The following is a 25,314-nucleotide window of genomic DNA, read 5'->3' on the forward strand; positions in this document are numbered from 1 at the left end:
GCAGCACCTTCAGAATCAAATTGCAAAGGTACCCATTCCGACCTGTGAGGAAATGAAAGAAGAGATAATCCCCTTCGTAGAATTAACTCAACCAAATTGCGAACTCGAGGTCATTCTCGACGAGACGGATCAGTTGAGCTCCAACAAAGGAGGAGAAACCGCTTGCCTGTACAATGTCCCCATGCCAGGTGGAGCCGCACCCCCTAACCAACAGAAGAGTGTGCAGGAGAATTGCCCTACCCGAGTGACTTCTCCAGTTGGAGGACAGCGTAACCACCGTGGAGACTCACACGGAGAGACAAATCACCCACACCTCGCCATAACATACAATACAGTGACCACTACGGGGGCCTGGACAAATGCCCCTGAGAGGGGCCCCCCAAGGCAAACCCCCCTACAAAAGAACAACATACCAAATGGAAACGGAGGAAGAAGGGATCCCCCATTTGGTGAACACCCCATGAAGAAACAGACTCAGCATGAAAGCAACTACTTCGAAAACCTAGCCAACGCGCGAAACATCCTTTTGGCAATACAGATTGTACTGCTTCACCTGGCGGAGGAGCACCCGAATGGTTGTCTTGAAGATGGTCCGCCTCACCCATGCCTGTCATCCCGACTCAACGAGCTAACCCTTACACAGCTATCCCTGCTGCACAGGACATATGCGCTGTGCTCCTCCTACATCGATTCTTCCCTGAGTGCGCAGAGGAGCTTGAACAATCAGAGGGTCACTTCCTCGTCGAGACTCCACAAACAGGTCATGTCCATCCTGGCGCACGTGGTAGGGAAAGAAGCGGAACAGGAGAGCATCAGCGGTGCATCCGTCATGTAACGTCCTTCCGTGTTATCCAAACATGTACTCTCGCCGCTTACCCCTTCCCTTTACGTCCCCCTTTTTGCAGCATCCCCAAGGCGAAATCCTAAGCGAGTTCGTCCATCACCCCTTCCAAGTGGACATATGCCTCGGGAGGAAGCCCTGCTAACGTGATGTCCCCCGTGAAGACGAAGGGGCATGTCCACAACCACCGCCATCCATAGGAATCTCCATCACCGCCATCCATAGGAATCTCCATCACCGCCATCCATAAGAATCTCCATCACCTCCCTCCACACGCATATCATTCCTCAACAGATGCCCAGTGACAAAGATCACAGTTCTAAAATGAAATCATCCAAAATGGGAAGAATAGAAAAAGCGGTCTGTTAAAAAAAAAAATAATTCATCACACAGTTAAGAGGCACTTTTTTTTTGGCGCATATGCTGGCTGATCCGAAGGGTGTTCTGGAGGTGACCAGCCGGAAGAAGCCAACCACGTCTTGTGCCAACCACGTCTTGTGCCAACCGCCTCCTGTCTCAGCCGCTACCCTATGCTTCTTTATGCTACCCCCTACTTTTCCTTCTCTTCTTGTCCTGATTTAGACGTACCTCACCAGGGCTGCTGGATTTCCTTTTGCCTCTCTGTGGAGAGGGGCTCCTTCCCTCGCTAGTCCGCCCATTTCTGGTGCTGTGCGTCTGCTCCGTGGTCCCCGAGCGTCTAAAGTTGTAGCGGCTGCTTCTCCTGTGCGGTCGCTCGGTGGTGTGCGCACCCAGGGGGGTTCGTGCGCCTGGGGAGTCGTCATCTAGCGGGTCGTCATTTAGCTGTCTCTCATTGGCCGGGTTGTCATTTGGCGGGTCGCCGTTCTTTGGGTCACCGTCCGTTGGGTCACCGTTCGTTGGGTCGCCATTCGCGGGGTCGTCATTTAGCGGATCGCCATTTGCGGGGTCCCCATTTATCGAGTCGCCGTTCGTCGGGTCATTCCCTGCGCCTTCACCCTTCGCCTTTTCAATTATCTCCCGCTCTTTCACCCCGTCGCTGTGTAGGGCTTCCCCTCTCGCTTCATCTTTCGCTCCCTCTTTCGCTCCCTCTTCCGCGTCCACCCCTGAACCGATTAGCTGCAGAAACTCCACGTTGGACAGATTCTCCTCGTCCATGAGGTGCACGTTAATTTGCCTGCGCGTCCTCTTGAACTCCACCTCGATCCCGTCGTCTGTGTCATCGTAAAAGAGATACGACGGAAGTTCGTCCCCGTTTACAAGCTTCTTACTTTTTATTAAAACCTTCTCGATTTCGCTTTGGTTTTCCTCCTTCAAAATGGCGCTGCGTTCTTCCGCCCAGGACGGTGCTTCTCCTATCCGCGGTTCATCGGGAGGCACTTTTCCGCTTTCCACTTTTCCGCTTTCCACTTTGCCGCGTCCCACGTCGCCGATTCCCATTTTGCCGATCCCCACTTCGCCGCTCCCCACTTCTCCGCTTCCCTGTCTGCCGCTTTCCTCCCCCTCGTCCTCACTCATATACGTGAACTGCGCCACGTCGGGCTTCTCCCGATTGAGGCTTTCCAGATGGGTGTAGAACTCCGAGCCGAAGTACCTCTCATCGAATTTGAGAAAATACTTTAACTCCACATCTGACCTCTCCATGTAGTAGTTGAGTAACAGTGGGTTGGTTGACTGGAGCGTCACTTGTCCCTTCTGGCTCCTCTGGAAGATATTCTTCAGCTTCTCCTTCCTGTCCTCATCACTGTATATTCTGTTAAATAGACCTGCCTGTATGACCTTGTCGTTGATGGTTAATTTATCCTGCGCCTTCTGGAAAATGAGCTCTTCCACTCCTGAGAGAGTGATGAATCGGAAGACCTTGACGACGTTCTTTTGTCCAATTCGATGACACCTACACATGGCTTGTATGTCTTGGTGCGGATTAAAGTCGCTGTCGAAGATGATCACTGTGTCCGCTGTCTGGAGATTCAGGCCCAGACTCCCAGAACGGGTAGACAGCATGAAAATCATGGTTTCGTCGTGGCCCCCGTTTGGCTCGTCCAGGGGGTCACCCTCAGCCGAATGGGCCGGGTCTCCCCCGGAGTAGCTAGTTTCTGTGGCTTCCCCGGTCTGGTCTACACCCGCTTCGCTAACTGGGGCGCAAGTCACCTCTCCATTTACACCATCCGGCTCATCCGCGACATCCGTTCCATCTGTGCCAACCCGGTTGAACGTCTCGATCATCTTCCTCCTCTCCTGAAGACCGATGTTCCCATCGAGGCGATGGAAGCGGTGTCCCCGGTAGTCCAAATAATCGCATAGAATATCCATCAGCTTCGTCATTTGGGAGAAAATCAATGTCTTGTGACGAAATTTGAGCAACTTTGGCAGCATCCTGTCGAGAACCTCAAATTTGCCACTGCACTTGATTAGGTACTCATCGATGTTATATTCTTCGAGGAAGAGATACGGATGATTCACGACCTTCCTCAGTTGCATCACCATGTTCTGACAAGACTTGTTGCTAATGGAGCCATTCTTATTAATTTGAGTGAACCCCTTCATCTCCATCTGCCGGTAAAGCATTTTCTGGTACAGAGACAGATCTATGTGTACATTGTACTCGTACTTCTTCGGTAGTGACTTCAACACGTCTTTCTTCACTCTCCTCAGCATGAAGGGGAGAAGGACGCTGTGTAGTCTATTTATAATTAGAAGCTGTTCCTCCTCTGTGATGACCACGTCTTGTAACTCCTTATCATTATGTAATGGTCGGATAAACCATCGCTCGAAATCCTCACAGGAGGAGAAGATCTTTGGCAAGAGGAAGTTCAGGAGGGACCATAACTCAGACAGATTGTTCTGTAGAGGGGTTCCGGTCAGCAATACCCTCTGCTTGCTTTTAAAATCTTTTAAAATGAGATGGAATCTCGATTTGCAGTTCTTCATTCTGTGTCCTTCATCCACTACTATGTAGGTCCAGAATATTTTTAGGAGAAGTGCCTTTTCCTTGATAGCAAAATCGAAGGTGGTCAGGCAGATATCATATTCTGATTCGAGCAGCTGTTTTGCTAGTCCCTTCCTTTCACATTTCGTTCCTTTGTAAGTGATGACCTTGAGGGCGGGACACCACGCTTCGAATTCGCTCGTCCAATTTGGCAATGTCGACAAAGGAACTATGATCAGATTCTTCGGTTGTTTGTGTCCCCCCACACCAGGAGGTGCCTCATTCCCAGAGGATATTCCTCCCCATTTAAACTCCTTCAGGTAAGCAAACAGACTAATCGTTTGGATTGTTTTCCCCAGACCCATCTCGTCTGCCAGAATGCCATGTAAATTGTTATTGTACAGGGAGATGAGCCATTCTAACCCCTCCAGTTGGTACTTCATTAAGGTTCCTCCGATCAAGATCGACGGCTGTACCACTTTCTCTCTAACCGAGTGGGACACAAGAAGGTACTTCTCCCTTGCATCTTTGTAATTAGACTTCATAGCAATGTTCGCACTGTTCGAATGATGCGTTGAATCCATTTCATTCGAACCGATTGATGAGGGTTCATCCCGAGATGGTACATCAAATGGATTGTCCTTCTTCTGGCACAGCACACATGATGACATATTAGTTAAGAACTCTTCCGTCACGTCTAGCATTTCCTGCAGCCGTTTGTTTTTTGTCTTTCTTAGCAGATTCATGTAAGCATCCATATCATTTTCCTTGAGCAATCTCAAACGTTCCTTTTCTTCCCTCTCGATTATTATTTTCCTCTTCTTCTCGATTAACTTCATTTGATTGTAGCATTCATTGGCAAGCATATGGGCGTTGCTCCTTCGTTGGTCGGACACCACCCTCACGGTGTGATGGTGTCTTCTCAGCTCATTCCAGTTAGAAAGTAAAATGTATTCTTTGATAGTTCCCACTTCATTGTGCAGTTTGGAATTGCTCTGCACCTTCTTTATGTATTCATTCAGGTGGTTCCTCCCCGCAAGGTTGCCTCCCCCCATGGGGCTTCTATTCCTCTGAGAGTACCCCTTCGTCCAACCTTGTCGCCTCCTCCGCTTGGTTCCCCCCTCCCCATGCGAGGCATTGCCGCTTTGCTTGGCGGGCCCCACACGTTTTGTACTCTGCAGAGATTTGTATGCAAAGGGGGTGGAGGTAGACGTGATGATTCCCGACGTGGTGATTCCCGATTTGATCATGCTCGACCTGGCTTCTCCCGCACACAACCGATTGACACTCTTAATGGGAAGCTTCATCGGGTGAGTATCACTGATGATGTGAAAACCGAACATCGAGTTAACCACATCAGATCGAAGCCTCTTCTGACTTAGTGCGATCATCCTGGCATTTTCTTCATTCTCTAGAAAGATCTGTATCGCCTCTATGGATGCATCAGACCTGTCCCTTCTCCCTTTATATGCCGAGGGAGACTTCCTAATGGCTCGTTTCACTCGCTCCAAGTAGGGAAGATTGAAGCGACTCATCATGTCGTGCTTTATACACAGATCGCTGAGGTATTTAAAATAGGCGTTCTTCGATCGCTCTAACTTTTTCATTGTACGTAGAGACTCCTTATCAAAATGCAGCTTCTCCAGGATGTCCTCGTCCGACGTGCAGGGGCTGTTGTCGGAGGGGTCCTCTTCCGAAGAGGAATTGGAAAAGAGGCTGCTGCTGTCGGATGAGGTGCCGTTGCGGTGGGGGGATTTTTCCCCCGTAGTAGCCTCCACTGTGGAAATAGCAGCAGTGTAGGTACCAGCAGTGGAAGCGCCAGCAGTGGAAGCTTCTCGTCCCCCCCTTCTGACGAGCCGCCTTTTCCTCCTCTTCATTCGGTCCCTATACCTCAAATACTTGAGATTTAATCCAATCTCCATAAACCTCTCTGCCTCTCCATTTTCGTTCCGAAAAAATTTCTCCTCGCATGAGCTGAAGAAATTCAGGTGTTCGTTTATGTAATCATTCAGAGCGGTGCTCACAAAGATCTGTTTGTCTTTTTTTATCCTAAGATGTTCGCTTACGTAGAGGTACTCCTCATTGTCTACCTCTCCCTCGGGTTCCTTCCGTTCATTTTCCCCCGAAGATTCTGTGTCACTCTTGTGCAGAGGGACAGGTGAGGTCAATTCGAATGTGTCACCATCTTGGTGGACTACTAACGTGGGAGTTTCTCCACCTTGGGGTATATTATCCTCTTTCGCAAAATTGGCAACTCCTGTAACATGTTCGTTCAATCTATCTGGAACCATCCCCTCCATGTGTAACTCACAGAAGGAAGAAGCTCCTTTTTCACCTTCACCAATTGGGTTTTTCCCCGATTCAGCCACATTTGGACGTTGCGTCGTATACCCATCTGCTTTGTCCATTGGTGGATTTACAACGGGGTTATATAGCACCTACTGGGAGTTGCTTATCTTGTCTATTGTGGGAGGAGAGCTCCCTCCAATTAGGAGCTGACAATGGGATTAAGTGGAGGTATGGTTGGTTGACCAACGGGGTATGTTCATCGGGGAACGTAACCCCTAATGATGGATACTCCTTCTTTTTTCAACAAACGGGGCAAGGAAGCCGCACGAGGGGAAAGAAAAAAAAAAAAAAAAACAAAAAAGAATAAGCAGAAATAGGAATAATAGGAAAAAGGCTGCTTTGTCCTTTATTACACCTCGTAGTAGACCACCCCTCACTTCTTTTTTTTTTTTCTCTCCACCGTATCACCGGAGCATATGCGTGTGTGTAGAGATGGAATGAATCGCTTTGAATTGACTGAGGAAGCCTACCCTGCGTCCTGCCAATCGCTGTGATGACTTAGCTAGGTAATTTTTTCCTTTTTTCATTTCTACCCTTCACAATTTAACGTAGTTTTTTTTTTTTTCCGGGGAGGGGGAATCTTATCTAAGTGAACGTTCAGTAGGCATGACCGCGGATTCATAGATATGATGTACATACCGCTGGATGTGCAAAGCGGAATGAGGATTAACCATTACACATATGTGAAGAAAGGGGGTGGGGGGGAATTCCCCCCCTCATGAGTAGATACACAACACAACGGCCTCCACAGTGTGTGTGTGTGTGCACAGTTTAAGTAGCCATGGGGGGGTGACTCACCAATTGTAAGCTGAGATGTTAAAAAAAAAAAAAAAAAAAAAATTATTCTGGACCTCGAAAGGGTCTACAAATTTTGCTGTCCAATGTGCACAGCTGAACAGACCATATTGAAAAATGGGGACGCTAATCGGGCAGAGGGTGGGGGATTTATTTTCCTTCCTCAATCCCCCTTCAATGTTCCCTCTAAAAAGGCAAACACGAGGCCATCACATAAGACGTCGCACAGTTGCATATAACCCCTCTTATGTAAAAACACATATGTGTATCCATACGTGGGTCTCTCCCCACTTTGCAATTTTTTTTTTTTTTCCTCTTTCACAACATTCGGTTAGGAACCACTTTGGGACATTGACCCGTTTGACCCGCAATAACTATTTTGTAATCCCTGTGTGGGTTGCACCCAAGATGGGGTCAGTTTAAAGTGGCGTTCGCATCACTCAGAGTGGGAAACACTTTGTCCCAAGGACTCTGTCCTGGAGACCCTCTTTTTGTGAATATTTTGCCTCGCCACTTTTCTTCCCAAGTGTGCATACAAAACGGTCGCTCCTTCCTCGCGTCAAAGATTTACCCTTCATTTCATCAAATCGGAATGGCAAGAGAGAGAAAAAAAAAAAAAAAAAAAGAACATAAAAATTTCTTAAAAGAAACTCCTCAGCATCGTCAAACTACTCATAATGTACACACCACAGGATCCACACAGGGGGATATATGATCGTCGCTTGCCTCCAACTCTGTGCCTCCCCTTTTTTTTTCTTCTTATGAGAGCCATCCCACAGAATGAAACCCCTAAACATGGGGGCCATTCTTTTGGCGTTTTATAGGTCCTTCTTCGTCTTCCTGGTAGGGGGAGGGGGCAAATGGTCCCCAGAGTGGTGCTTAGCCAACGTTTCGAACAGCACGTCACCCAACGTGTCAACGACGCAGCGTTCAAACTGCCCCACAGAGCATCGTTCCCTCCTCCGCCCCGTTCAACAGACATACGCCCTAATTCTGCAGTCCATGTACCTCTGCTCCAAGTTCATCTCAACTTTTTCGTAAACACGAATCTTTGTCCCGAGCCCGACAAGGGGGGCAAACAGGAGACACAGTATATGAGACAACTCCGAAAGAATCGCACACACAGAGGACTCACACATGTCCGCATCGTTCCACCGCATTGATCCATCACATCGTTTTTTCTTTCTTTTTTTCAAATTCTGTGCTCCTTATTTTTCCCCCCCTATGTCAGAGCAAAAGGACGGGTGTCCTTGCATGCCTCCTTCTGGTTCTGCGCACTTATGACTTTGTGGTGCCACGTCAAATGCCTCATTAAAAACCCGGGGGTGTTAACAGGGGTGCCCCAAAAGACAGGTGTGCTGTCTGCGATGTGCCATTTTCAATGTGCCTTTGTCTGGTGGCCACCCCTTCTTTTTTTCATTCATGTAAAAGTCACCTGTACATGTATGCATATCATCTCATTTTCTCCGTTCTTCCGTTCATTACTAGGGGAAGGAATCGACGACCTGCAGGGTCACGATGACATGTGCGTGAAGTGCAACTTGTTAAAGGAAAAGAGGTCTCACCACTGCTCTGTTTGCAACCGCTGCATCATTAAAATGGATCACCACTGTAGGGGGAGAGCGACGCTGGAGCGGCGTTCTACTAACGCGACATGCTACAGTGTCTGGCCGTGTGAAACCCCGAGAAGGTGATAGCGTCAGAACTGTAGCTTTCAACTCAAATGGAAGGGAACTACGTACGCGTTGGCGTAGATATAAGATCAAGCTGTGGACACACACATGCACTAGCTACAACATTAGCTATCTCGTTCATCTTATTGTTCGCCTTTTTCATTCCCCCCCCCGCCTCGCTATCTTCCTTCAAGGCATTTGGATAAATGGCTGCGTCGGACAGCACAACCAGAAATTCTTTATCCTCCTCAATTTCGTAAGTCCCCAAAATGTCGAGCTGGAGAATGCACACACGAAATGCGCAAAAAAAAAAAAAAAAAACGAGGCAGAAAAATGCTAAGTGGGTTATGTCGCTTAAGAAACGTTCCTTTTGTATCCCTTTATGAGTGCCATTCGACTAATTGGTCAGCTAGCTAATTTGTTAATTTTTTTTTTTTTTTTTCATGTGCATGGCTGGACACGGCAGTACACCCTGCTCATGTGCACCAATTGCGGCTTCATCGTTATGTACAAACTGATCTCGTGTGTTCGGACGAACCCAAGATTGAACACGGACAGGATGGTACGACACGAGGACGCTTAAAAATATGATCGCAGTCTCTGTGCGCAAGGCATATTTGTAGCGCGCTTGGACTTTATTATACCGCCTACTCAAAAATTCACATCTTTTTCCCCCCTTCTTTCAGTGCATACACAGCAAAACAGACCTCTTCCTCATCCTGGTATGCCTTGCGTTTCTACGCCAAAGAGTTTTCACCTTTTGTGCAGTTGTACGTATGTATGTGCATAGGTGGATTGGCCTGATGTGAAGTACCTCCCCCCCTTTTCTTTGTTTCCCCTTCCAGGTGAATACCTTCGGCTCCCTCCTTTTCGGGGTCTTCTCGTTCGTCATGTTGATCGATCAGTACGTCGCGATTAGGACGAACACGACAGGTATGTGCAGCGGAGGGAGAGTAGAACTGTGTCAACGTAGAAGTGTCTTAGCGTGGATGCACACTGGCACCGCTGCCCCATCCACGCAGGGATAGAGTACCTGAAGAACCAACGCAGAGAAATGAGGCCCTTCCGAGAGTCACTTCTGGATGTGTTTGGCCAGCCATTCGGATGCCTCTGGTACGAAGGCGATTAAAAGGGGAAGAAAAAAAAAAAAAAAAAAATATGCACATGTGCATCCAGATTTACATGCATACATACGTGTATGTGTCGCCAATTGAACTACCCTGCAGAGGGTCGCTCTCCTCTGATACAATCCTCTCCGTTGCACCTCCTTCCCAGGTTTCTCCCCGTCGATGGAACTGCGCACTCGGATTTTTCCTCACGAGAAAATTCCATTGAGGGAAAAAAAAAAAATTAAAAAGAAACATACAATTGTGTAAGCGCAACTGCGTCAGTACAATTACGAAAGCACTAATTGGTATCTACAGGTGCGCATGAACAGATGTGTGCATATGCCAACTCGGCTACCCCGCGCGTGCACCCCTGGACGGGCGATTCTTCACCCAGTCGAGGCATTTCCACTTGTCATGCGTTGTATACGCGGGCGCATTCGCGCCACTCAAACGTAATAATTTGAATTTAAGTTTGATTTTTTTTTTTGCTTTGTTTTTACTTTTTTTTTATACCGATATGCTTGTCTCAACGCGGGGTACACCTCCTTGTGTCTGTGATTTGGGGCATCCCTTTCTTGCAACTTTGCCTACTTGGCTCTACCCCTTCACGGAAAACGCTTGAATCACTTCTAATCACAGCACAAGCTATTCTTGCCACTGCGGAGGGTGAAAAGATACTCCCTTGATGGCAGCGACGCGGGAAAAAAACTCTTCTCAAAGAAAGGCGAGTCCCCTTTACCGTGTGCGGCTCAGTGTGAATTTTTTCTCCGCGCGTGTATGTTCGTGTGTGTCCACTCGGGTGTGCGCAAGGCCTGGCGTGTATTGCACACTGGTCATCTACAACGTTTAACTCCACATGGTGATCCCTCGGGCTTGTGTCAAGGGAAAAGGAAAAGGGCCCCTTTGCAATCCACTTCACATGTTTTCCCTATTTTGGTGATGCTCTTGTACCCATGAGTGGGGGAGCTACTCCTATCTGCAAGTTGCCGTGTCCGCCTTGACGCAATTGTAATGTGCACATAAGCGTTATGCGTATGTATGTAATGTTTTTTTTTTTTTTTTTTTTTTTTTTTTTCGTGCGTTGAGTTTCCACGCGTGTTCCGTTTCCTTCCGCCTTTTCAAAAGAGGGGAATTTATTTTCCCTTCCACATTACGGTTTCATTTTTCACTCTCTTGGCACGGCCACCCGATCGGCTGCTTAACCATGCCTTCCTTTTTAATTAGTAATGCCCCCTCCATTCACATTTGTTCCTAATGAGAGCATTCGTTCACCACTGAAGCACACGCACATTGTGTCATTTATGGGATGCCCATGTAATTTTTTTTTTTTTTATTATTCACACGTTACACTTCCGTTTTGATTTGATTTATTTGGCTCATTTAAAACGTATGGGCTTTTTTTTTATTTCTCTTTTTTTCCTTTTGGCCAATCTGCAGCGTCACATCTTGGGCCAATTATGTGTACATACAATTCGTACTCCGCGTAGAGCGTTTTGAAGCACACGAGTGGTCGATCTGTTTATTTTTATTTTATTTTTTTTATCATCAGTAGTGTTTTCCGTGGGGGGAACTCTTTCCGTGTGTATTTCCCGTGTCTGTTTCGCCCTCCCTTTGCCTGTCTTCTGCGGGAAGAGGATGGGTAGACCGACAACCCAGGGTTTTATCGTTCCACGCTGCTCACCACAGAAGCATACTATCTGACAACACGATGCATAAGCTGGCGAACAACGAAAGTGAAATAAACTCCGACGACTGCAACGAGACAGCGCAGGAGTGCATTTATGGGTTTAGCTCTCCGAAGAAGCAGAGGCGGAGTGGCAGCGACGACGATGATGGTGAAGGTGATGCCGACTGTGATACTTCTGCCAATTGCAGCGGCGGACGGAGGCACGCAGGCCAGGTCCAAAGGGATGGACCAGTCCAGATGAGCATTACGGGGCTTCAAAAAAATGAACAGGATTGCGAACCAGGGGGCAAGAATTACGCAGAGGAGGAAACGAATGATGAGTACACGGAGGAGAGCGACTACGATGAGGAGGCGGAGGAGGAGGACGAGGCAAAGAGGGGGTCGCAAAAGGATGGTGCAATACCGCACGAGAATGACGGAGTGTCCAACACGTCCAATGCTTCTCACGCATCGCTCGATTGGAACGGCTCTCACGACCCCGGAGATGACCTCTATGACGCAGAGCTGAACGAAATGATCGATCAGGAATACTTCAGAGAGCTCATCCCCGCCATCCCCCACGACACGCTGCTGGCATACATAACGTGTCTGAAGATGTTCGGATTCGAAAGGGAAGTGCAACTGCACCGATTGGTAAACCTACTGGGAGATCTAAGGGATCCCATTTCGGTCATTCAGGTGTTAGGCCTACCAGGCATGGGAAAAACAAAAGTCGTCAAAAGCTTCGTCAAGCTAAAGAACGTCCCGTTCGCGTATGTTAACTGCCTCATGGCTCTGTATCAATCTGGTAAATCCGCAAAGAATGTCATTTATCACACGATACTTAAGGAGCTGAGCACAAATCTGTTGCATGAATTTCAAGAATATAAGCAGTCAAATGGCTTCACAAATTATACGCATGATCCGACCAAGTTAGTTCCAAATCATGTGTCCAACACGGATGTCTTTTTTAATGTTCTTCATAAGCTGTTGTCCTTTCGGCCCGAGGACGGCAGGGGTGGGGGGGATGCCACTCCAGGGAAGAAACGCCGCCAGGGGGGGAAGCAAAACAGAGGTGGCGTCGGCGGTGTAAACGCATCGGAGGATCCGCTAAACGGGATGACACCTCCAAATCAGCATCTCCAGAAAGACAATTTGTACGACCGATCTGTGGTGATCATTCTGGATAACGTGCGGTATTTGGTGAGAACTCACCCAGATTTATTTTACGCCTTGACAAGAATCCACGAATATATTCGTGGCCCATATAACGACATGACCAAAGCGAACAAGACGACGAGAGGCCTCTGCATCATCCTAATCAATCGCTCCCCATTGCCGGACGAAATCTTTGATGGTCTACCTCAACCCCCAACGGTGTGGTTTGACTCTTACACAGCGGACATGTGCAAAAATATTCTCTACCGGCGTTACAACACCATGTGTTTCGAATCGCTACTCACATACAACGATAAGGATTTGAAAATCTACTGTGTGAAGGAAAACAAAAAGGAGTTTCTCATCAAAAGGAACGACGTCATTCTGGATAACGAAGTCATTTGCGACATCTGGTGTAGATACGTCGACTACATCATTAATGTGTCCTATAAAGATTATAAGAGCGATTTTCACGAGCTTCTTTTTATATGTGCCCACATGTGGCCTCTCTTCATAAAACCCATCCTAGAGGGAACCTTAGAACCAATTGTAGAAAATATGAACGCTCTACAAAGGAACATAGACACACATATTCGAGTGGCTACCTACAACCATGCTAGCCATTTTACATTCGAGCTAATCGATTCTGTTTTCTTGAATGAAAATAATTTGAAAAACAAAATCGACTTATCGTTCTATTCAAGAATTCTACTTGTGGGGGCATATCTTGCGTCAAGAAATTTACCCCTAACGGATAAACGCTTCTTCAATGCCACTGTAAAGGGGGGTGCCTTTACCCTACCCAAGAAGAGAAAGGGAAGGAGTAAAAATGAATCCATTTTAACCTTAATTGGTCAGGCCATTCCAAAAAATTTCACCTTCATTCGATGGATATGCTTAACAGATTGCCTCCTTGTGTGCTTCTTCAATGAGAAGTTAACACTCAACAGCCTTATCTGTCACCAAATAAATACCCTCATTCAGCTCGGATTTATCAGCTTCTGTTCTGCAAACAATATGTCTTGCTTGGTCCGGAACAGCTTAATGAATGGAGTGCAGTGGAGTGGCTACTGTGGCAGTGCGCTGCTAAACTCAACCAACAATTTTTCCTCTCTCGGAAATAATATCTTTTCGGAGAGTGCAAATTCTGTTTCGTACGAGTCGCTTGACCCTTATACGAAGTTGGCTATTCAGGTCCCCGAGGAGACCATCCGCAGCATCGCCAGGGATCTGAAGATCCCCCTCGACGAGTTGATTCTGTGACGGGAGAGCGGCGCGTCAGAGGAGGAGCGGCTACCAACAGGTGAGAAGCTCCCGGCAGGGGGCACCTCCCAACGGATGAGCACCTCCCAACGGATGAGCACCTCCCAACGAATCACCATCTTGCCAGGTGCGCTGGTCACACTCCTGGACTGCACCCCGGGGCGCCGATTTTTTCTTTTTTTTTTTTTCCTCCAACGTAACTTCCGTGTGAGTATGGCTTCCTTAATTCGAGATAAAACCGTGAAATAGGGTTTTGCGTCAGCGCATCAAAATGGTACAAAAAAAGAGAAAGTAAAAATAAAAAGAAAAACGAGAAAAGATGGGGGCGTGTGGGGGGACGACAACCTGGCACAACCCGCCTTAGCATCGCTTCTCTACTTCTCCACTTCCCCACCGCCGCTCCCCGCTACATATCCTCCAGCACCAGCTTCGGATATATAGCCATCGTCATGAGCTCCTGGAAGAGCAGCTTGCAGGCGTAGGGGATGTAGATCTGCGAAATGTTCGTCTTACTGTTGCAGACGGTACACTCGTAGGCGTTCTTGTTAATGTCGGCGATGCAGCAGAGGCCGCAATTATCGCAGACGTGGACACGGTAGGCGTCACTTTCCTCGAAGAGGCGCTCCTTAAGCATTTTGGCAGAGCCGTGCGAAATCATGCAGTCTCTTTCCATCTCCCCGAAACGTAACCCACCATCCCGAGACCGTCCCTCCGTTGGCTGTCTCGTAATCATCGTGAGAGGGCCTCTACTCCTAGCATGAATTTTGTCTTCCACCATGTGTTTCAATCTTTGGTAATAAGTCGGCCCAATGAAGATCTTCGATTTGAGCATTTTCCCGTTGTGTCCATTATACAGCACATCATTGCCGTACTTCTCATACCCAAGGCTGTGTAACCTTTGTGATATTTCCTGTACGGTGATTTTCGAAAATGGGGTTGCATCCCCTTCTCCGCCTTCTATCGCTGCGACTTTGCCAGCTAGACATTCTACCAAATGACCTATGGTCATACGGGATGGAACTGCATGTGGGTTCATGATGATATCTGGGAAGGTACCATCTGAGCTGAAGGGCATGTCTTCCGTTCGATACGTAATTCCGATGGTCCCCTTCTGCCCGTGTCGACTGGCAAACTTATCTCCAATTTGGGGGATACGTACTGAGCGGACTTTTACCTTAGCGAATTTATTGCCTCGGCTGTTGGAAGATAACATGACGGTATCGATCACCCCGTTTTCATTTTCTCGTAAGGCGAGAGAGCAATCCTTCTTGTACTGCTTCAATATGTTAGAGGTACTTATAGTCAGCGTTGGAATTTCTGAATCGTCCTTGGTAGACGCAGAAACGATCGTGGTTGCATATTGGGGACTATTTACACTGGATAGAGTATTTCCACTTCTAAAAATGGTAGTACTGCTCGGGGTGGAGGAAGCCACACTTGCTGGGGCCATCGCTGTCATGACTACTGCCCCGCTGGTGCTATACCGATCACTCATTGGCGAATCGGGGACAGAATCCATCAAATTGGAACTTCCAATCGTGGAGGGAGAATACGGACTGGAAACGCTCCCACAAACGCTTCCTGCACTTCCATTGAGCACGCTTCCTCCGGTCACCGAATCCTTCCCTGAGATAAACCCGTTCGAGGTAGACACACCAGAGTTATTATAACTCATCTGTAGATTGGGTACCTTCTTCTGAATCACTATATCATCCTCATCTTCAATGTTTGGAGACACTTTCCCGATAATGATGTCGTCTCCTAGAACCCGTATCCCTGGAGCGATTAACCCGTCGTTATCTAACTTAGTGTAATCTCCCCTCTTTAAATTTTTCACACTTCGGATGGAGGGCTTCTCAAACGATTCGATGATGAGACTCCCTTGTTGTTTCTCTTCACTCGTGTAGGTTCTATAGAATACACTTCTGAACAGACCTCGATCTATGGAAGACTGATTCATTATGAGACTGTCTTCTTGATTGTACCCTGTGTAGCACATGATAGCAACGATCGCGTTAATCCCTGCAGGGAGGTCTCTAAATCGTAGATACTCCATCACCTTAGTGCATACAAGTGGCCTCTGTGGGTAGTACAACAAATGGGCCAGCGTATCCAATCGAATGTTAAAGTTGGTGACGTAAATTCCCATGGCTTGCTTCCCCATGGCACTCTGGTACGTATTACGGGGGCTCTGGTTGTGGTCGCTAAATGGGATAATCGATGCACAGACACCTAAGATCAACGACGGGTGAATCTCACAGTGAGTATAATTATTATGGTACCCCGTCCCTGTCTTCAAATCATCGATAAACATACTAATCATAGTCGTTTCCTCCTCTTCGCAATCGATATACTCGATGATCCCTTCTTGGATGAGGTAATCCCAATTGTAGGTCTCCGGATACGCCATCATATTTTTCACATGTTCTTTGGTCAACTTGAGCTTGTTTTCCCCTTTGACATTCTTCACCACGTATAGAGGCCTCATGGCTCTTCCCGAATCGGTAAAGATTTTAATCTCCTTACTGTTGACGTCCCTTACGATGGAAGCTTCCGGAGATATGTCGCACCTCCTCCTTAACTCATACAAAGTCTCGATTAGATTATCAATCTGATTGAAACAGCCAACCCATTTTCCATTCAGGAACAGCTTCACCTTTTCCTTCATTAACTGGGGTGGTACTTCATCCAGCGATTCTAGACCCCACTCCAGCAGGAACTCGAAAATGTTGTTCGTGGAGGTACCCACACTTATGTCACACATTAGCGATAGGTTTTTTACGAGACCTACGGATTGACCCTCCGGCGTCTCGAAGGGGCAAATCATTCCCCAGTGGGTGTTATGCAGCTGCCTGGGTTTCGCCATCTTCCCTTCTCGACCCAATGGTGTGTTTAGCCGTCTCAAATGAGATAAGCATGACGAGTACGTCAATCGGTTAAGAACCTGCGCAACTCCCGTTCTTATCACCTTCCCGTCTTTGTCCTTTCCCCAATTGCCTGTAGCTAGCTGGTACTGCATCCCCTGCGTAATTTGCGAGCAGCTCCTAACCGCCCCCGCAACATCGAATGGCTTGTTATTATCGATCTGCCTCTGTAGAACCCGTTTCACATCTTTCGCCATTTTTCTAAAATAGGTGGAGAAGCTGCTAGCCATTAGAGGCCCTGCAATGTCCAGGCGCTTCTTCCCAAAGTGGTCCCGATCGTCTTCTTTAATTCTTCCTAACTCGGCTAAGAGCAGCCGATTAATCATGTACCCAATGAAATAGGACTTCTTGCTCTCCACTCCTGGGCCGGTTCCCATATGGGGTAGAACCTCCTTCCGTAGAAGCTCCTTGGCGTATAGAATTCTTTTCTCCCTAGATGCCCCAACGGTGGGTCCTCTTTTTCCGATAAAATCAAGACAAATATCCTGTGTAGGATAATCTATGCACTCCTCTAGGGTCTCCCTTAACGTGTTAATCATCATCTTGTCATTAAAGTCGTAGACAATCCTTTGGAGGATGTCCCGATCGGAAGTGCAACCCAACGCTCTGAACAAAATTCCAACGGAAATTTCGGTTCTTATATACGGCAAGGTTGCCACGAGTTGTCCTCCTGTCCTGACTGAACCCCCACCACCAGAACCCCTAGAACCCGTTTTCGTTTTCATCTTCACAGAAAAGGCAGATGTAGCTTGAGACCTCTCCATCTGAGACCTTATCTCAGCTACCCAGCCAAATTTAGAAGGCTGCTTCTTCTTAAATACATAGATAAAATTGTGAGCCATTCGCTCCTGTGCTACTAGAACCTTCTCCCCTCCGTTCACAATGAAGTATCCTCCCTGATCAAATGCACATTCACCCATATCAGCAATTTCGCTCTCTGGTAATCCTTTCGTCCAACAAAACATCGATTTCAACATCAGTGGGATTCGTCCCAAGTTAATCCGTTCATATACAAATTTTTCTTTCAAAATGGGGTTCTTTGAACCTTCTTCCACCACGTATGTACTCTGCTCAATATCTATGTATATAGCAGAGGAGTATGTTAGGTTCCTCAGCCTTGCCTCCTGAGGCCACAGGTTCTTATTGGTTAAATTTCTTTCATCGTAGAATGGCCTATCTAGGGAGAGCTGTCCAAACTTCAATGCGTACATTACGTTTTTACTATCATCTCGGTCTGAGCGGTACTGTGGCTGGGGCCTGATTTCTATCTGGGGGTGCTCATCTATTATCTCCTGCATCCGGTACTCGATAAAATCGTTGTAACTTTCGATCTGCTGATTCACCAATCCGTGGCTCCCAAAGAAGGAACCGATCACCACCCAGCTGTCTTCCTCCGTTATTCGTTCCTCTTCGTCATGGTCCTCCTCCAGCGAGCCGTCTGCGGGGAATATGGCGGTGATGTGGGGCGTACGGCGGTGATCTGGGGAATATGGCGGTGATCTGGGGAATATGGCGGTGATGTAAGGCATGCCGGCTTGAAGAATGACCACGCAGCAGTCCTCAGTGGAGGGGCCAAACGGGCAACTCCGAATGCAGAAGCGCCCCTCCGTGGAAGACCGACTCGTTGACAGCCAACTTCATAGGTGAGCATTACCTGGATGCATATATTCGCTCGAGAAGTAAGACGGTTCCATTTTCACCGCCATGTTTCAACCGCTCAAAGGGGAGGAAAAAAAAAAAAAAAAAAACTCTTATTTTACACAACTGCTCCCTCCCGGGGTTCGCAAAAAAATGGGAAGGACACCGCCCTGGTAGATGCAATTCCAAGTCAGCCAAATTGAAACGGCATCGCGACGGGAGCTCTTCCTAGGTAGTGTGGCTTATCTGTTGTCCCCTTTTTGGGAAAATTATTCCTTTTTGACTTCGCTTTTGATACGCCTTTAATGCCTTTTTTTTTTCCTTTCCTTTTTGGTTGCGCCCAAGAGGGTAATCCGAACAAGAATTTGAAGAGGAAGGAAATACCCATCCGACGGCTTCCACAACGCAATTGGGTGGTACCTGCGCGTGGTGGTAACACGTATGTCCCTCCTGAAGCAGGCCAAAATGGGACGCAGAACAGTGGCTTCTTTCGTGACACAAAGGCTCAAAAATGATACCCTCTCCTACTCTCTCTGTTCGCGTACTTTTTTTTTATTTTTTGTTCCTTCCCGTGAAATGAGAAAAGGATAAAATTTTCAGGTGGTCGAATTGAACACTGAGTTTAAGTAGGCGTACCGATTGGGGGTCGTAAAAAAAAAAACGCTACGAAAGGTATGACCGACCCCAGCTTCTGTGCAGAACCGTATTCATCCGCCATGTATACGATGCATGGGCTTCCGAAAAATTTTTGCCTATGTGCGATGCCCATGGAAAGGAGGCGTGACATTTGAAGCGGTACGTTCCTGTAGCCATACGGTGGCGGGAAATAAAAAAAAAAAAAATGCCCATCGCAATTCGCGCGAAGAGAGAATTTTAGGATGAACTCAACGTGTAAGAGCGGCGTGCAATTATAATCTCATCTGGCTGAGTCCCCTTCGGAAGAGCGTATTTCCATCGCAGCATAATCAAACCGAGTCAGCCGAGTGACGCATTATACATAACTCCACCCCCGCCGTGTCCCTGCCCTGTTTCTTTTACTGCATTTGTGTGAAGTTCCCCTAAGCAGCGAAAGAACGTATCGGCAAAACATAAGCAAGAAAAAAAAAAAAAAAAACAAACTAGTACTTTCGGGCGAAGCAAAACAAAACAGATTGCAATAAAATTGCTTTATGGAAAGACTGAAGCAGCAACACAAAGGGCAGAGCATTCGAGCAGCCTGCTGGCAACAATTTTGTAAATGATGCCTTCCCAGCTGGAGCAAAACCGGAAAATGCAAACATATACAAAATAATCTTTGAGGAGGCAAATATAAGAAGTGTGAATGTTTGTGTAACTCTGAGGACAGCAAGGACAGGACAGCAGCCCCTCCTTATCTTTTTTTTTTTTTTCTTTTCCATTTGCCACGAAATGAACGCCTACGCAAAAGTACCATGAGTCATACACATTAGAGGAAAGTATGGACATAAGCCAGAGCAAAGGAAAAAAAAGAAAACAAAAAAAGAAATCGCACAGAAGTTTATAATTACCTCAGTGGCACAGATATACGTATGCATATGTATGCTTTACTGCATACGATTAACCTCCGCATGAGTTATGTGGACAACACAAGACTGAGAGCAACCCACCAGTTTGATGAGATGGTTTCCTCCTTTTGGCGCTAATCTGGTCTTCACCCCCTCCTCATCCTACTTCACCCTCCTCATTTTTTTTTCGTTTTTCCCCCTTATTGGAAATCGTCACGTCCTTGTTCTTCCCACACGCATGCCAGCCCCTGAATACTAGCCCACACCTCAACCCCTCCCCCAAAAATGGATAAACAAGCAATCAAGAGAAGAAACAGACTGCTTAAAAAAAATGAAGCTCGGATGAGCCTTCTGCTGGGGAAGTCGGAAGAGGGCGATGTAGAGAAGGACGCAGAGGGCAAAAAGAAAGCGGGGGAATTGAAGCCAAAACGGAATGAAGTAACTCAAGAGGAGGGACACGATGGAGGGGAGAAGAAGCTACCCTCCACGGGGAAAAACGCACCTTCGGAAATGGACCAAATGGCAACACCGAGTAATTCACCAGCACAGGCTAGCATCGCCGACTGCGATCAGCACACAGAAGGCAGTTCCAACCAACAGGGGGACCCCACGAGTGGAAATGAACAAACCCCGGAGGGGAAGAAAAAAGAGGGGAAAGACCCCACCGGGGAGGAGAAGCAAAGATCCGACCCAGAAACGAGCCAAAAGAGGAGCCAAAATGAGGGCCAAAAGGGGGACCAAAAGGGCGAAATAAAAAATGGAGCAAAAAAAAAACGAATAAGCAATCACGCAGGTCATAAATCAGATAGCGGCCGAGACGACTATACCAATGTGGACGATATAAATAACCCCAGTGAAAGCAACAGCGGAAAATCAGAGGGGAAAGGTAAAGAAGAAGCCTCAATTGGAACCCCCCAATTTAAGTTGTCCATCCGCAGACTGGCCCAATTCGCATCCCTAATATTTCTCTCCACACTTCTAAGCATCGTGAAAATAAAATATTGTGACTACAATCCGCTGCCGATGAGCATAGAGCCCATGGGAAAAAAAAAAAAACTGCAACGTTTCATAAGCTCCAAGTTTGTTTTTTTTTTCCTCTCCCTTTTTTACAACATGGCATTTTCGCTAATTGATGTGTATGCCTATTTTGTAAAACACAACTTGAGTCAGAAGGAGCTCTGGAAGAATCTACAGAACTTACGGGAGAGGCTGACTAGCCAATCTGAATGTCTTTTGTTTCTCCTAAATAATGGCACGACGGTTGCTTTTTTTTTTGTGAATGTCGTAAAAACATACTTGCTGCTAATGTTTTTAACTCATTTGTTTGATGACCTTTTGTACAACTTCACCGTTCGCAAGACTTGGGCGAGTGTTCCCCTCCCCGCGTCGTAGGTGCGCCGCAGTGGGCTTGTCTCTCTCCTTGCTATATACCTTGCCAGTCTGCCTTAATAATCTGCCCCTTTCACCATCTTCCTTTTATTATCTGTCATTTGTTATCTGCCAGTTGGTATATGCCATCGGCCATCCAACACGCACCATCCATCATATATACCGTCCGTCACCCACCTTCTGCGCACCTTCGCCCGCGCCGCCACACGGAAGGAAGCGATTTCTTCTGCGCCCACCATGTGTCAATATACTTTCCCATTTCAACCAAATGGCCACACGTTTTTTATGAAGCCAAGTATTTTGCGAAAGTCTTGCCTATTCTGCATCCCACATCTACAATATTTTAAAATGCAAAAATTTTCCCTAATTCTCGCTAATTCTTCCTAATTCCCACTCATTTGTCTTTAAATTTTTTTTTTTTTCTCATCCAACTTGTTAGCCCAAAAAATTATGCCCATAAAAAAAAGTATGAACTGTTCAAGTAAAAATGCGCCATTGGGGGATCATCCGAAAAATGAAGAAAAATAAAATAAAGCTAAATAAATCAGAACGAAGCAAAACAGAGCAAAATGAAGCAAAATAAAATAACCATTTGGAGTTTTCTCCCAGATGGGTAACCCCTGCGCAAAGGGGGTGAACTACAGCGGTGGACCACGCACACGTCTGCTCATATGGCTACGCGCGGGGAGGCTACAAATCTTATCAACGTGTAGGAGCGTAGGTGGCAAAGAAACAGAACAAACATACACAAAACAACGGGACGCAAAAAATGGCGCGCGCGGCCGGCGATTAACTGCACACACTCGGGGGGGGAGAGATACAGACGCTAGCGCGACACAGCCCCGCGGCCACCCCTCGCTAAGCGGGTCGGGACTCCTTCCCCTTGATCTCGTGAAACTTATGCGCAATGGCCTCGTGGTAGACATAAGCCTTGCTGCGTCTGTACTTCTCGAACACATCATTCTCGCCCGGGTCTGGCATCCCGGCGGAGTAAAAATCAAAGTTGGATGCCCCCGGGTTGCTTTCCTCATTCCAATTTTGCGCATTTTCGATGCCTATTTGACTGAAGTTGACGTCCTTGCTTTTTTTATTTTTCCTATGCTTGTCATCGCTGTCGTTTAGCATCTCAATCATGGAGCTATCAAACAACTCGACGGACGAAAAGGTCGTGTTCGTGTCACTGGAGTTGTTTCTTTGCACCTTCTCATTCCTGCCCAAACTTTTCAGCGCCTTATAATTTTCACTCATCTTCATCCTTTCACTCGAATCGGATGAATCGCTACTTTCGCCACTTACTCCACCCTCCTCCTTCATGATGTTCCCCAACTCATCGTAAAAGTCGTTTATCTTCTGAGTCAGCTGTTCAGACGTGCTTGTGGATGGCGGGGTTTGGTAAGTGTACGAGATGTCTATGGGTGTATAAGGCACCAGCGGAATCTGGAGCCTTTTCCCCTTCCTGGAAATCAATTTTAATAACGTAGCTAAGAACCCTACTGAAATGGTTTCGGGGTCTTTACTTCGGTTCTTTTCTCCCTCCCACGGCTGATGATTAAAGTACTTCTTCCTCCCTTCATCAGGGAAGAAATCTTTTTTTTTGTATTTATCAAATGGTTTGTTACTACCCTTGGGGAAGTCATTTGATGGGAGAAGAGGTGGAGGGGGAGGGGGAGGAGGAGGAAGATGCTGCTGATGATGATGAAGGGGCGTGGTAGGGGGATGATGATGATCAAGGAGCGTCATAGGCGGCTCTGGAATCTTCCTTCCGTTGAAATAGCCCATATATCCATACTTCCCTCTCTGAAAATCGATAGCATATCTCTGAGTGCGGTTATCGATATAGCCCTGCTCACTATGAGGGGCGCCCCCCATGCCCCCGTTTGGGCTCATGGGTGACTGGTCTGGTATTCCCTGGTGATACGAATCGATGTGGCTTCGTCCATCTCCCCAAGCGGAGACACTATTACTATCAGCCGCATTATCCCCATTAGCACTGTCACTGTGAAACACACTTAGCAGCATCTTCGTCTCATTAAAATTGGTGACGTGCAATTCCTTCCAGGAGTACACCATCTGCAAAAGGATATTTATGGCTCCCTGATCTTTGTAGTAAGCACAAGTATAGCCATCCTGGACAATCGAATGGATATAAAATTTGAATTCTTCCAACTCTTTACTCCTTCCATTCAGCATCAGACATTTAAGGAGTTCACCGTAGGAACAGATCAAATTTAACTTGTTCCTAAAAAATACACACTTCAATATCCTCTGATAAAATTCGGTCGCAATAGACTTACTCAAATTTGAAGTGAAGCATTTTTCCAGCATCCACTGGTTCAACACCTGTCTGCTATCTGTTGTCGATTCTTCGCATTGCCTGAGTAATTCTCCTAAGTGTCTTTCGTCCTCTGCGTTCATCTTTTGTGCTTCTGCAGGGGAAGTGCCATCGGTTTGGTCCATCATATTTGTACTAACCCCACCGTAATTACGCGTGTAACTGTACATGCCGCTACTCCTTCCCTCCTCATAGGTATTCTTCTTCCACCCCCCATAAGGATTGCTCTCCTTTTGGGGGTTGTAACTCCCTTCTGAGTTTCCCCCCCCAATTGGATTATCCCGACTCTGCGAAAAATTTTTTCCTCCTCCCCAGTTGCCTTGGTCCCTCCTCGGCTGTTCGTCGCCGTTACCGCGGGGGCGGCGTCGACTTTGACTCCGACGTTGACTTCGGATTTGACTTCGGCTCTGACTTCGGCTCTGACTTCGGCTCTGACTTCGGCTCTGACTTCGGCTTTGACTTCGGCTTTGACTTCTACCTCGACTCTGTGTTCGACTCTGACTTCCACTTCGACTATGGCTATAGTTACTTCCGAGGCTATTGCGACCACCCACACCACTCCTACCGCTGCTGCTTCGCCTGCCACTGCCGCTTCGCCGGCCGCCGCCCCCACTGATACTCCTGTCGCTGTCGCCATACTTACTCCTCACCCCCCGGCTGCCCCTGTCATCATTTGCATTCCTGCTCCTATTCCTCCTGTGGTTTCGGGTCTTGCGACTCATTGGAACAGTCTCTACCCTTTTTTTCCTTGTCGATAGGGTTGAAAATGCGGAGGGCCGCACGATATTTCCCCCTTTGAGTAAGACTGCACTCAGAAGGGGCTATGACAGAGTCAATAGAGTAATGTCCTGTAGGTGCACAAAGCAATCTTATCTTCTGTAAATAGAGGCGTCCCTCTAACGGGATGGATCCAAGGTCAGAGCGTCTTGTCTCTCTGTTGTGTGGCTTGTAGGGCAGGGCGCCTAAAGGACCTCACAGGTTAACCGCTTAGCAAACGCCCCCATGGATACTGGGTGACTTCCTACTTCACCTTCCACGTGCGCAGCATAAAAGGGCCTACCTTACAAGCCTATCATGAGCGCAAAAGCATATGTTGCACCGAAGGGGGGCAATTCTATCACTTCAACATCTGTGGGCGAGTTTCCCCCCCGCCATTTTGGGAGGCGGTGTTCAAAAATGGGCTACTCGGCGGAATCTTTTTTTAAATAAAATACGTGTTAGTGAAGCTTGGCACTTGGTGTGGAGGAGAAGAAGAGGAAGGAGAAGATTAAAAAAAAAAAAAAATAGTCTTCCTTTTTCGCTTCCCTTTTATCTCATCCTTTTAAGCACTTCTTTGGGCCATTTTTCCCGCCTTTTGGGGGACTCCCCTTATATCTGACGACGCGGGTGCCTCCTGCCTATTCCGTGGCCATCCCGTTTGGCAAATTCCCCGTGCGCTGGGCAATGCTTGTAAAAAAAAAAAAAAGTATAGCGGAATGGCGAAGTGGCCAAATAGCCAACTGATGGGAAACCATCTGACGAGCATTACGCAAAAATCACGCGAACGAGAGATTGTCAAGAGGAGAACAATTTTGACCTGCTTGTTTTTAATTTTTAAGCCTCCACAGAGCCCCCCCTTTATTTATTTTTTTTTTCGACACGAGCAGGTACATATAAAGAGCTATTCATTCGTATGCGCATGCCTCGTATAGGGGCCACCGCGCAACTTTTGCGAACGCCTATCTGTCGTGCCGACCGACCGTTGATGAT

At 47.3% G+C, this 25,314-nt stretch overlaps 7 protein-coding genes across 7 annotated transcripts in view; 4 read left to right on the top strand and 3 right to left on the bottom strand.

The window, feature by feature from the left end:
* C922_02737 (hypothetical protein) overlaps nucleotides 1-986 on the top strand; it is a gene marked incomplete at both ends in the record, with an annotated part of 3,037 nt that extends 2,051 nt beyond the window's left edge. The window contains 2 exons of the mRNA XM_008818336.1: nucleotides 1-784; nucleotides 906-986. Coding sequence (XP_008816558.1) covers nucleotides 1-784; nucleotides 906-986 — 865 coding nt within the window. The remainder of the gene's footprint in view (nucleotides 785-905) is intronic.
* Nucleotides 987-1,384: 398 nt separating this feature from the next.
* C922_02738 (hypothetical protein) lies at nucleotides 1,385-6,154 on the bottom strand (the record flags this gene model as incomplete). The annotated part of the gene is made up of 1 exon (XM_008818337.1): nucleotides 1,385-6,154. One exon carries the CDS (start codon nucleotides 6,152-6,154, stop codon nucleotides 1,385-1,387), a length of 4,770 nt encoding a protein of 1,589 aa, XP_008816559.1.
* A 1,516-nt stretch (nucleotides 6,155-7,670) lies between these two features.
* Nucleotides 7,671-9,692, top strand: C922_02739 (hypothetical protein; the record flags this gene model as incomplete). The annotated part of the gene is made up of 9 exons (XM_008818338.1): nucleotides 7,671-7,733; nucleotides 7,869-7,927; nucleotides 8,122-8,243; nucleotides 8,379-8,501; nucleotides 8,758-8,819; nucleotides 9,030-9,125; nucleotides 9,250-9,285; nucleotides 9,409-9,496; nucleotides 9,586-9,692. The coding sequence occupies 9 exons, from the start codon at nucleotides 7,671-7,673 to the stop codon at nucleotides 9,690-9,692; spliced, it is 756 nt and encodes a 251-aa protein (XP_008816560.1).
* A 1,688-nt stretch (nucleotides 9,693-11,380) lies between these two features.
* Nucleotides 11,381-13,759, top strand: C922_02740 (hypothetical protein; the record flags this gene model as incomplete). The annotated part of the gene is made up of 1 exon (XM_008818339.1): nucleotides 11,381-13,759. The coding sequence occupies one exon, from the start codon at nucleotides 11,381-11,383 to the stop codon at nucleotides 13,757-13,759; it is 2,379 nt and encodes a 792-aa protein (XP_008816561.1).
* A 406-nt stretch (nucleotides 13,760-14,165) lies between these two features.
* C922_02741 (DNA-directed RNA polymerase II subunit RPB2) lies at nucleotides 14,166-18,377 on the bottom strand (the record flags this gene model as incomplete). Its single annotated transcript, XM_008818340.1, has 2 exons — nucleotides 14,166-18,121; nucleotides 18,338-18,377. 2 exons carry the CDS (start codon nucleotides 18,375-18,377, stop codon nucleotides 14,166-14,168), a joined length of 3,996 nt encoding a protein of 1,331 aa, XP_008816562.1.
* A 1,752-nt stretch (nucleotides 18,378-20,129) lies between these two features.
* On the top strand, nucleotides 20,130-21,236 carry C922_02742 (hypothetical protein; the record flags this gene model as incomplete). The annotated part of the gene is made up of 1 exon (XM_008818341.1): nucleotides 20,130-21,236. One exon carries the CDS (start codon nucleotides 20,130-20,132, stop codon nucleotides 21,234-21,236), a length of 1,107 nt encoding a protein of 368 aa, XP_008816563.1.
* Nucleotides 21,237-22,091: 855 nt separating this feature from the next.
* Nucleotides 22,092-24,287, bottom strand: C922_02743 (hypothetical protein; the record flags this gene model as incomplete). Its single annotated transcript, XM_008818342.1, has 1 exon — nucleotides 22,092-24,287. The coding sequence occupies one exon, from the start codon at nucleotides 24,285-24,287 to the stop codon at nucleotides 22,092-22,094; it is 2,196 nt and encodes a 731-aa protein (XP_008816564.1).
* Nucleotides 24,288-25,314: the final 1,027 nt, after the last annotated feature.

The sequence above is a fragment of the Plasmodium inui genome, assembly GCF_000524495.1.
Source record: "Plasmodium inui San Antonio 1 unplaced genomic scaffold supercont1.10, whole genome shotgun sequence".
NCBI lineage: Eukaryota > Apicomplexa > Aconoidasida > Haemosporida > Plasmodiidae > Plasmodium > Plasmodium inui.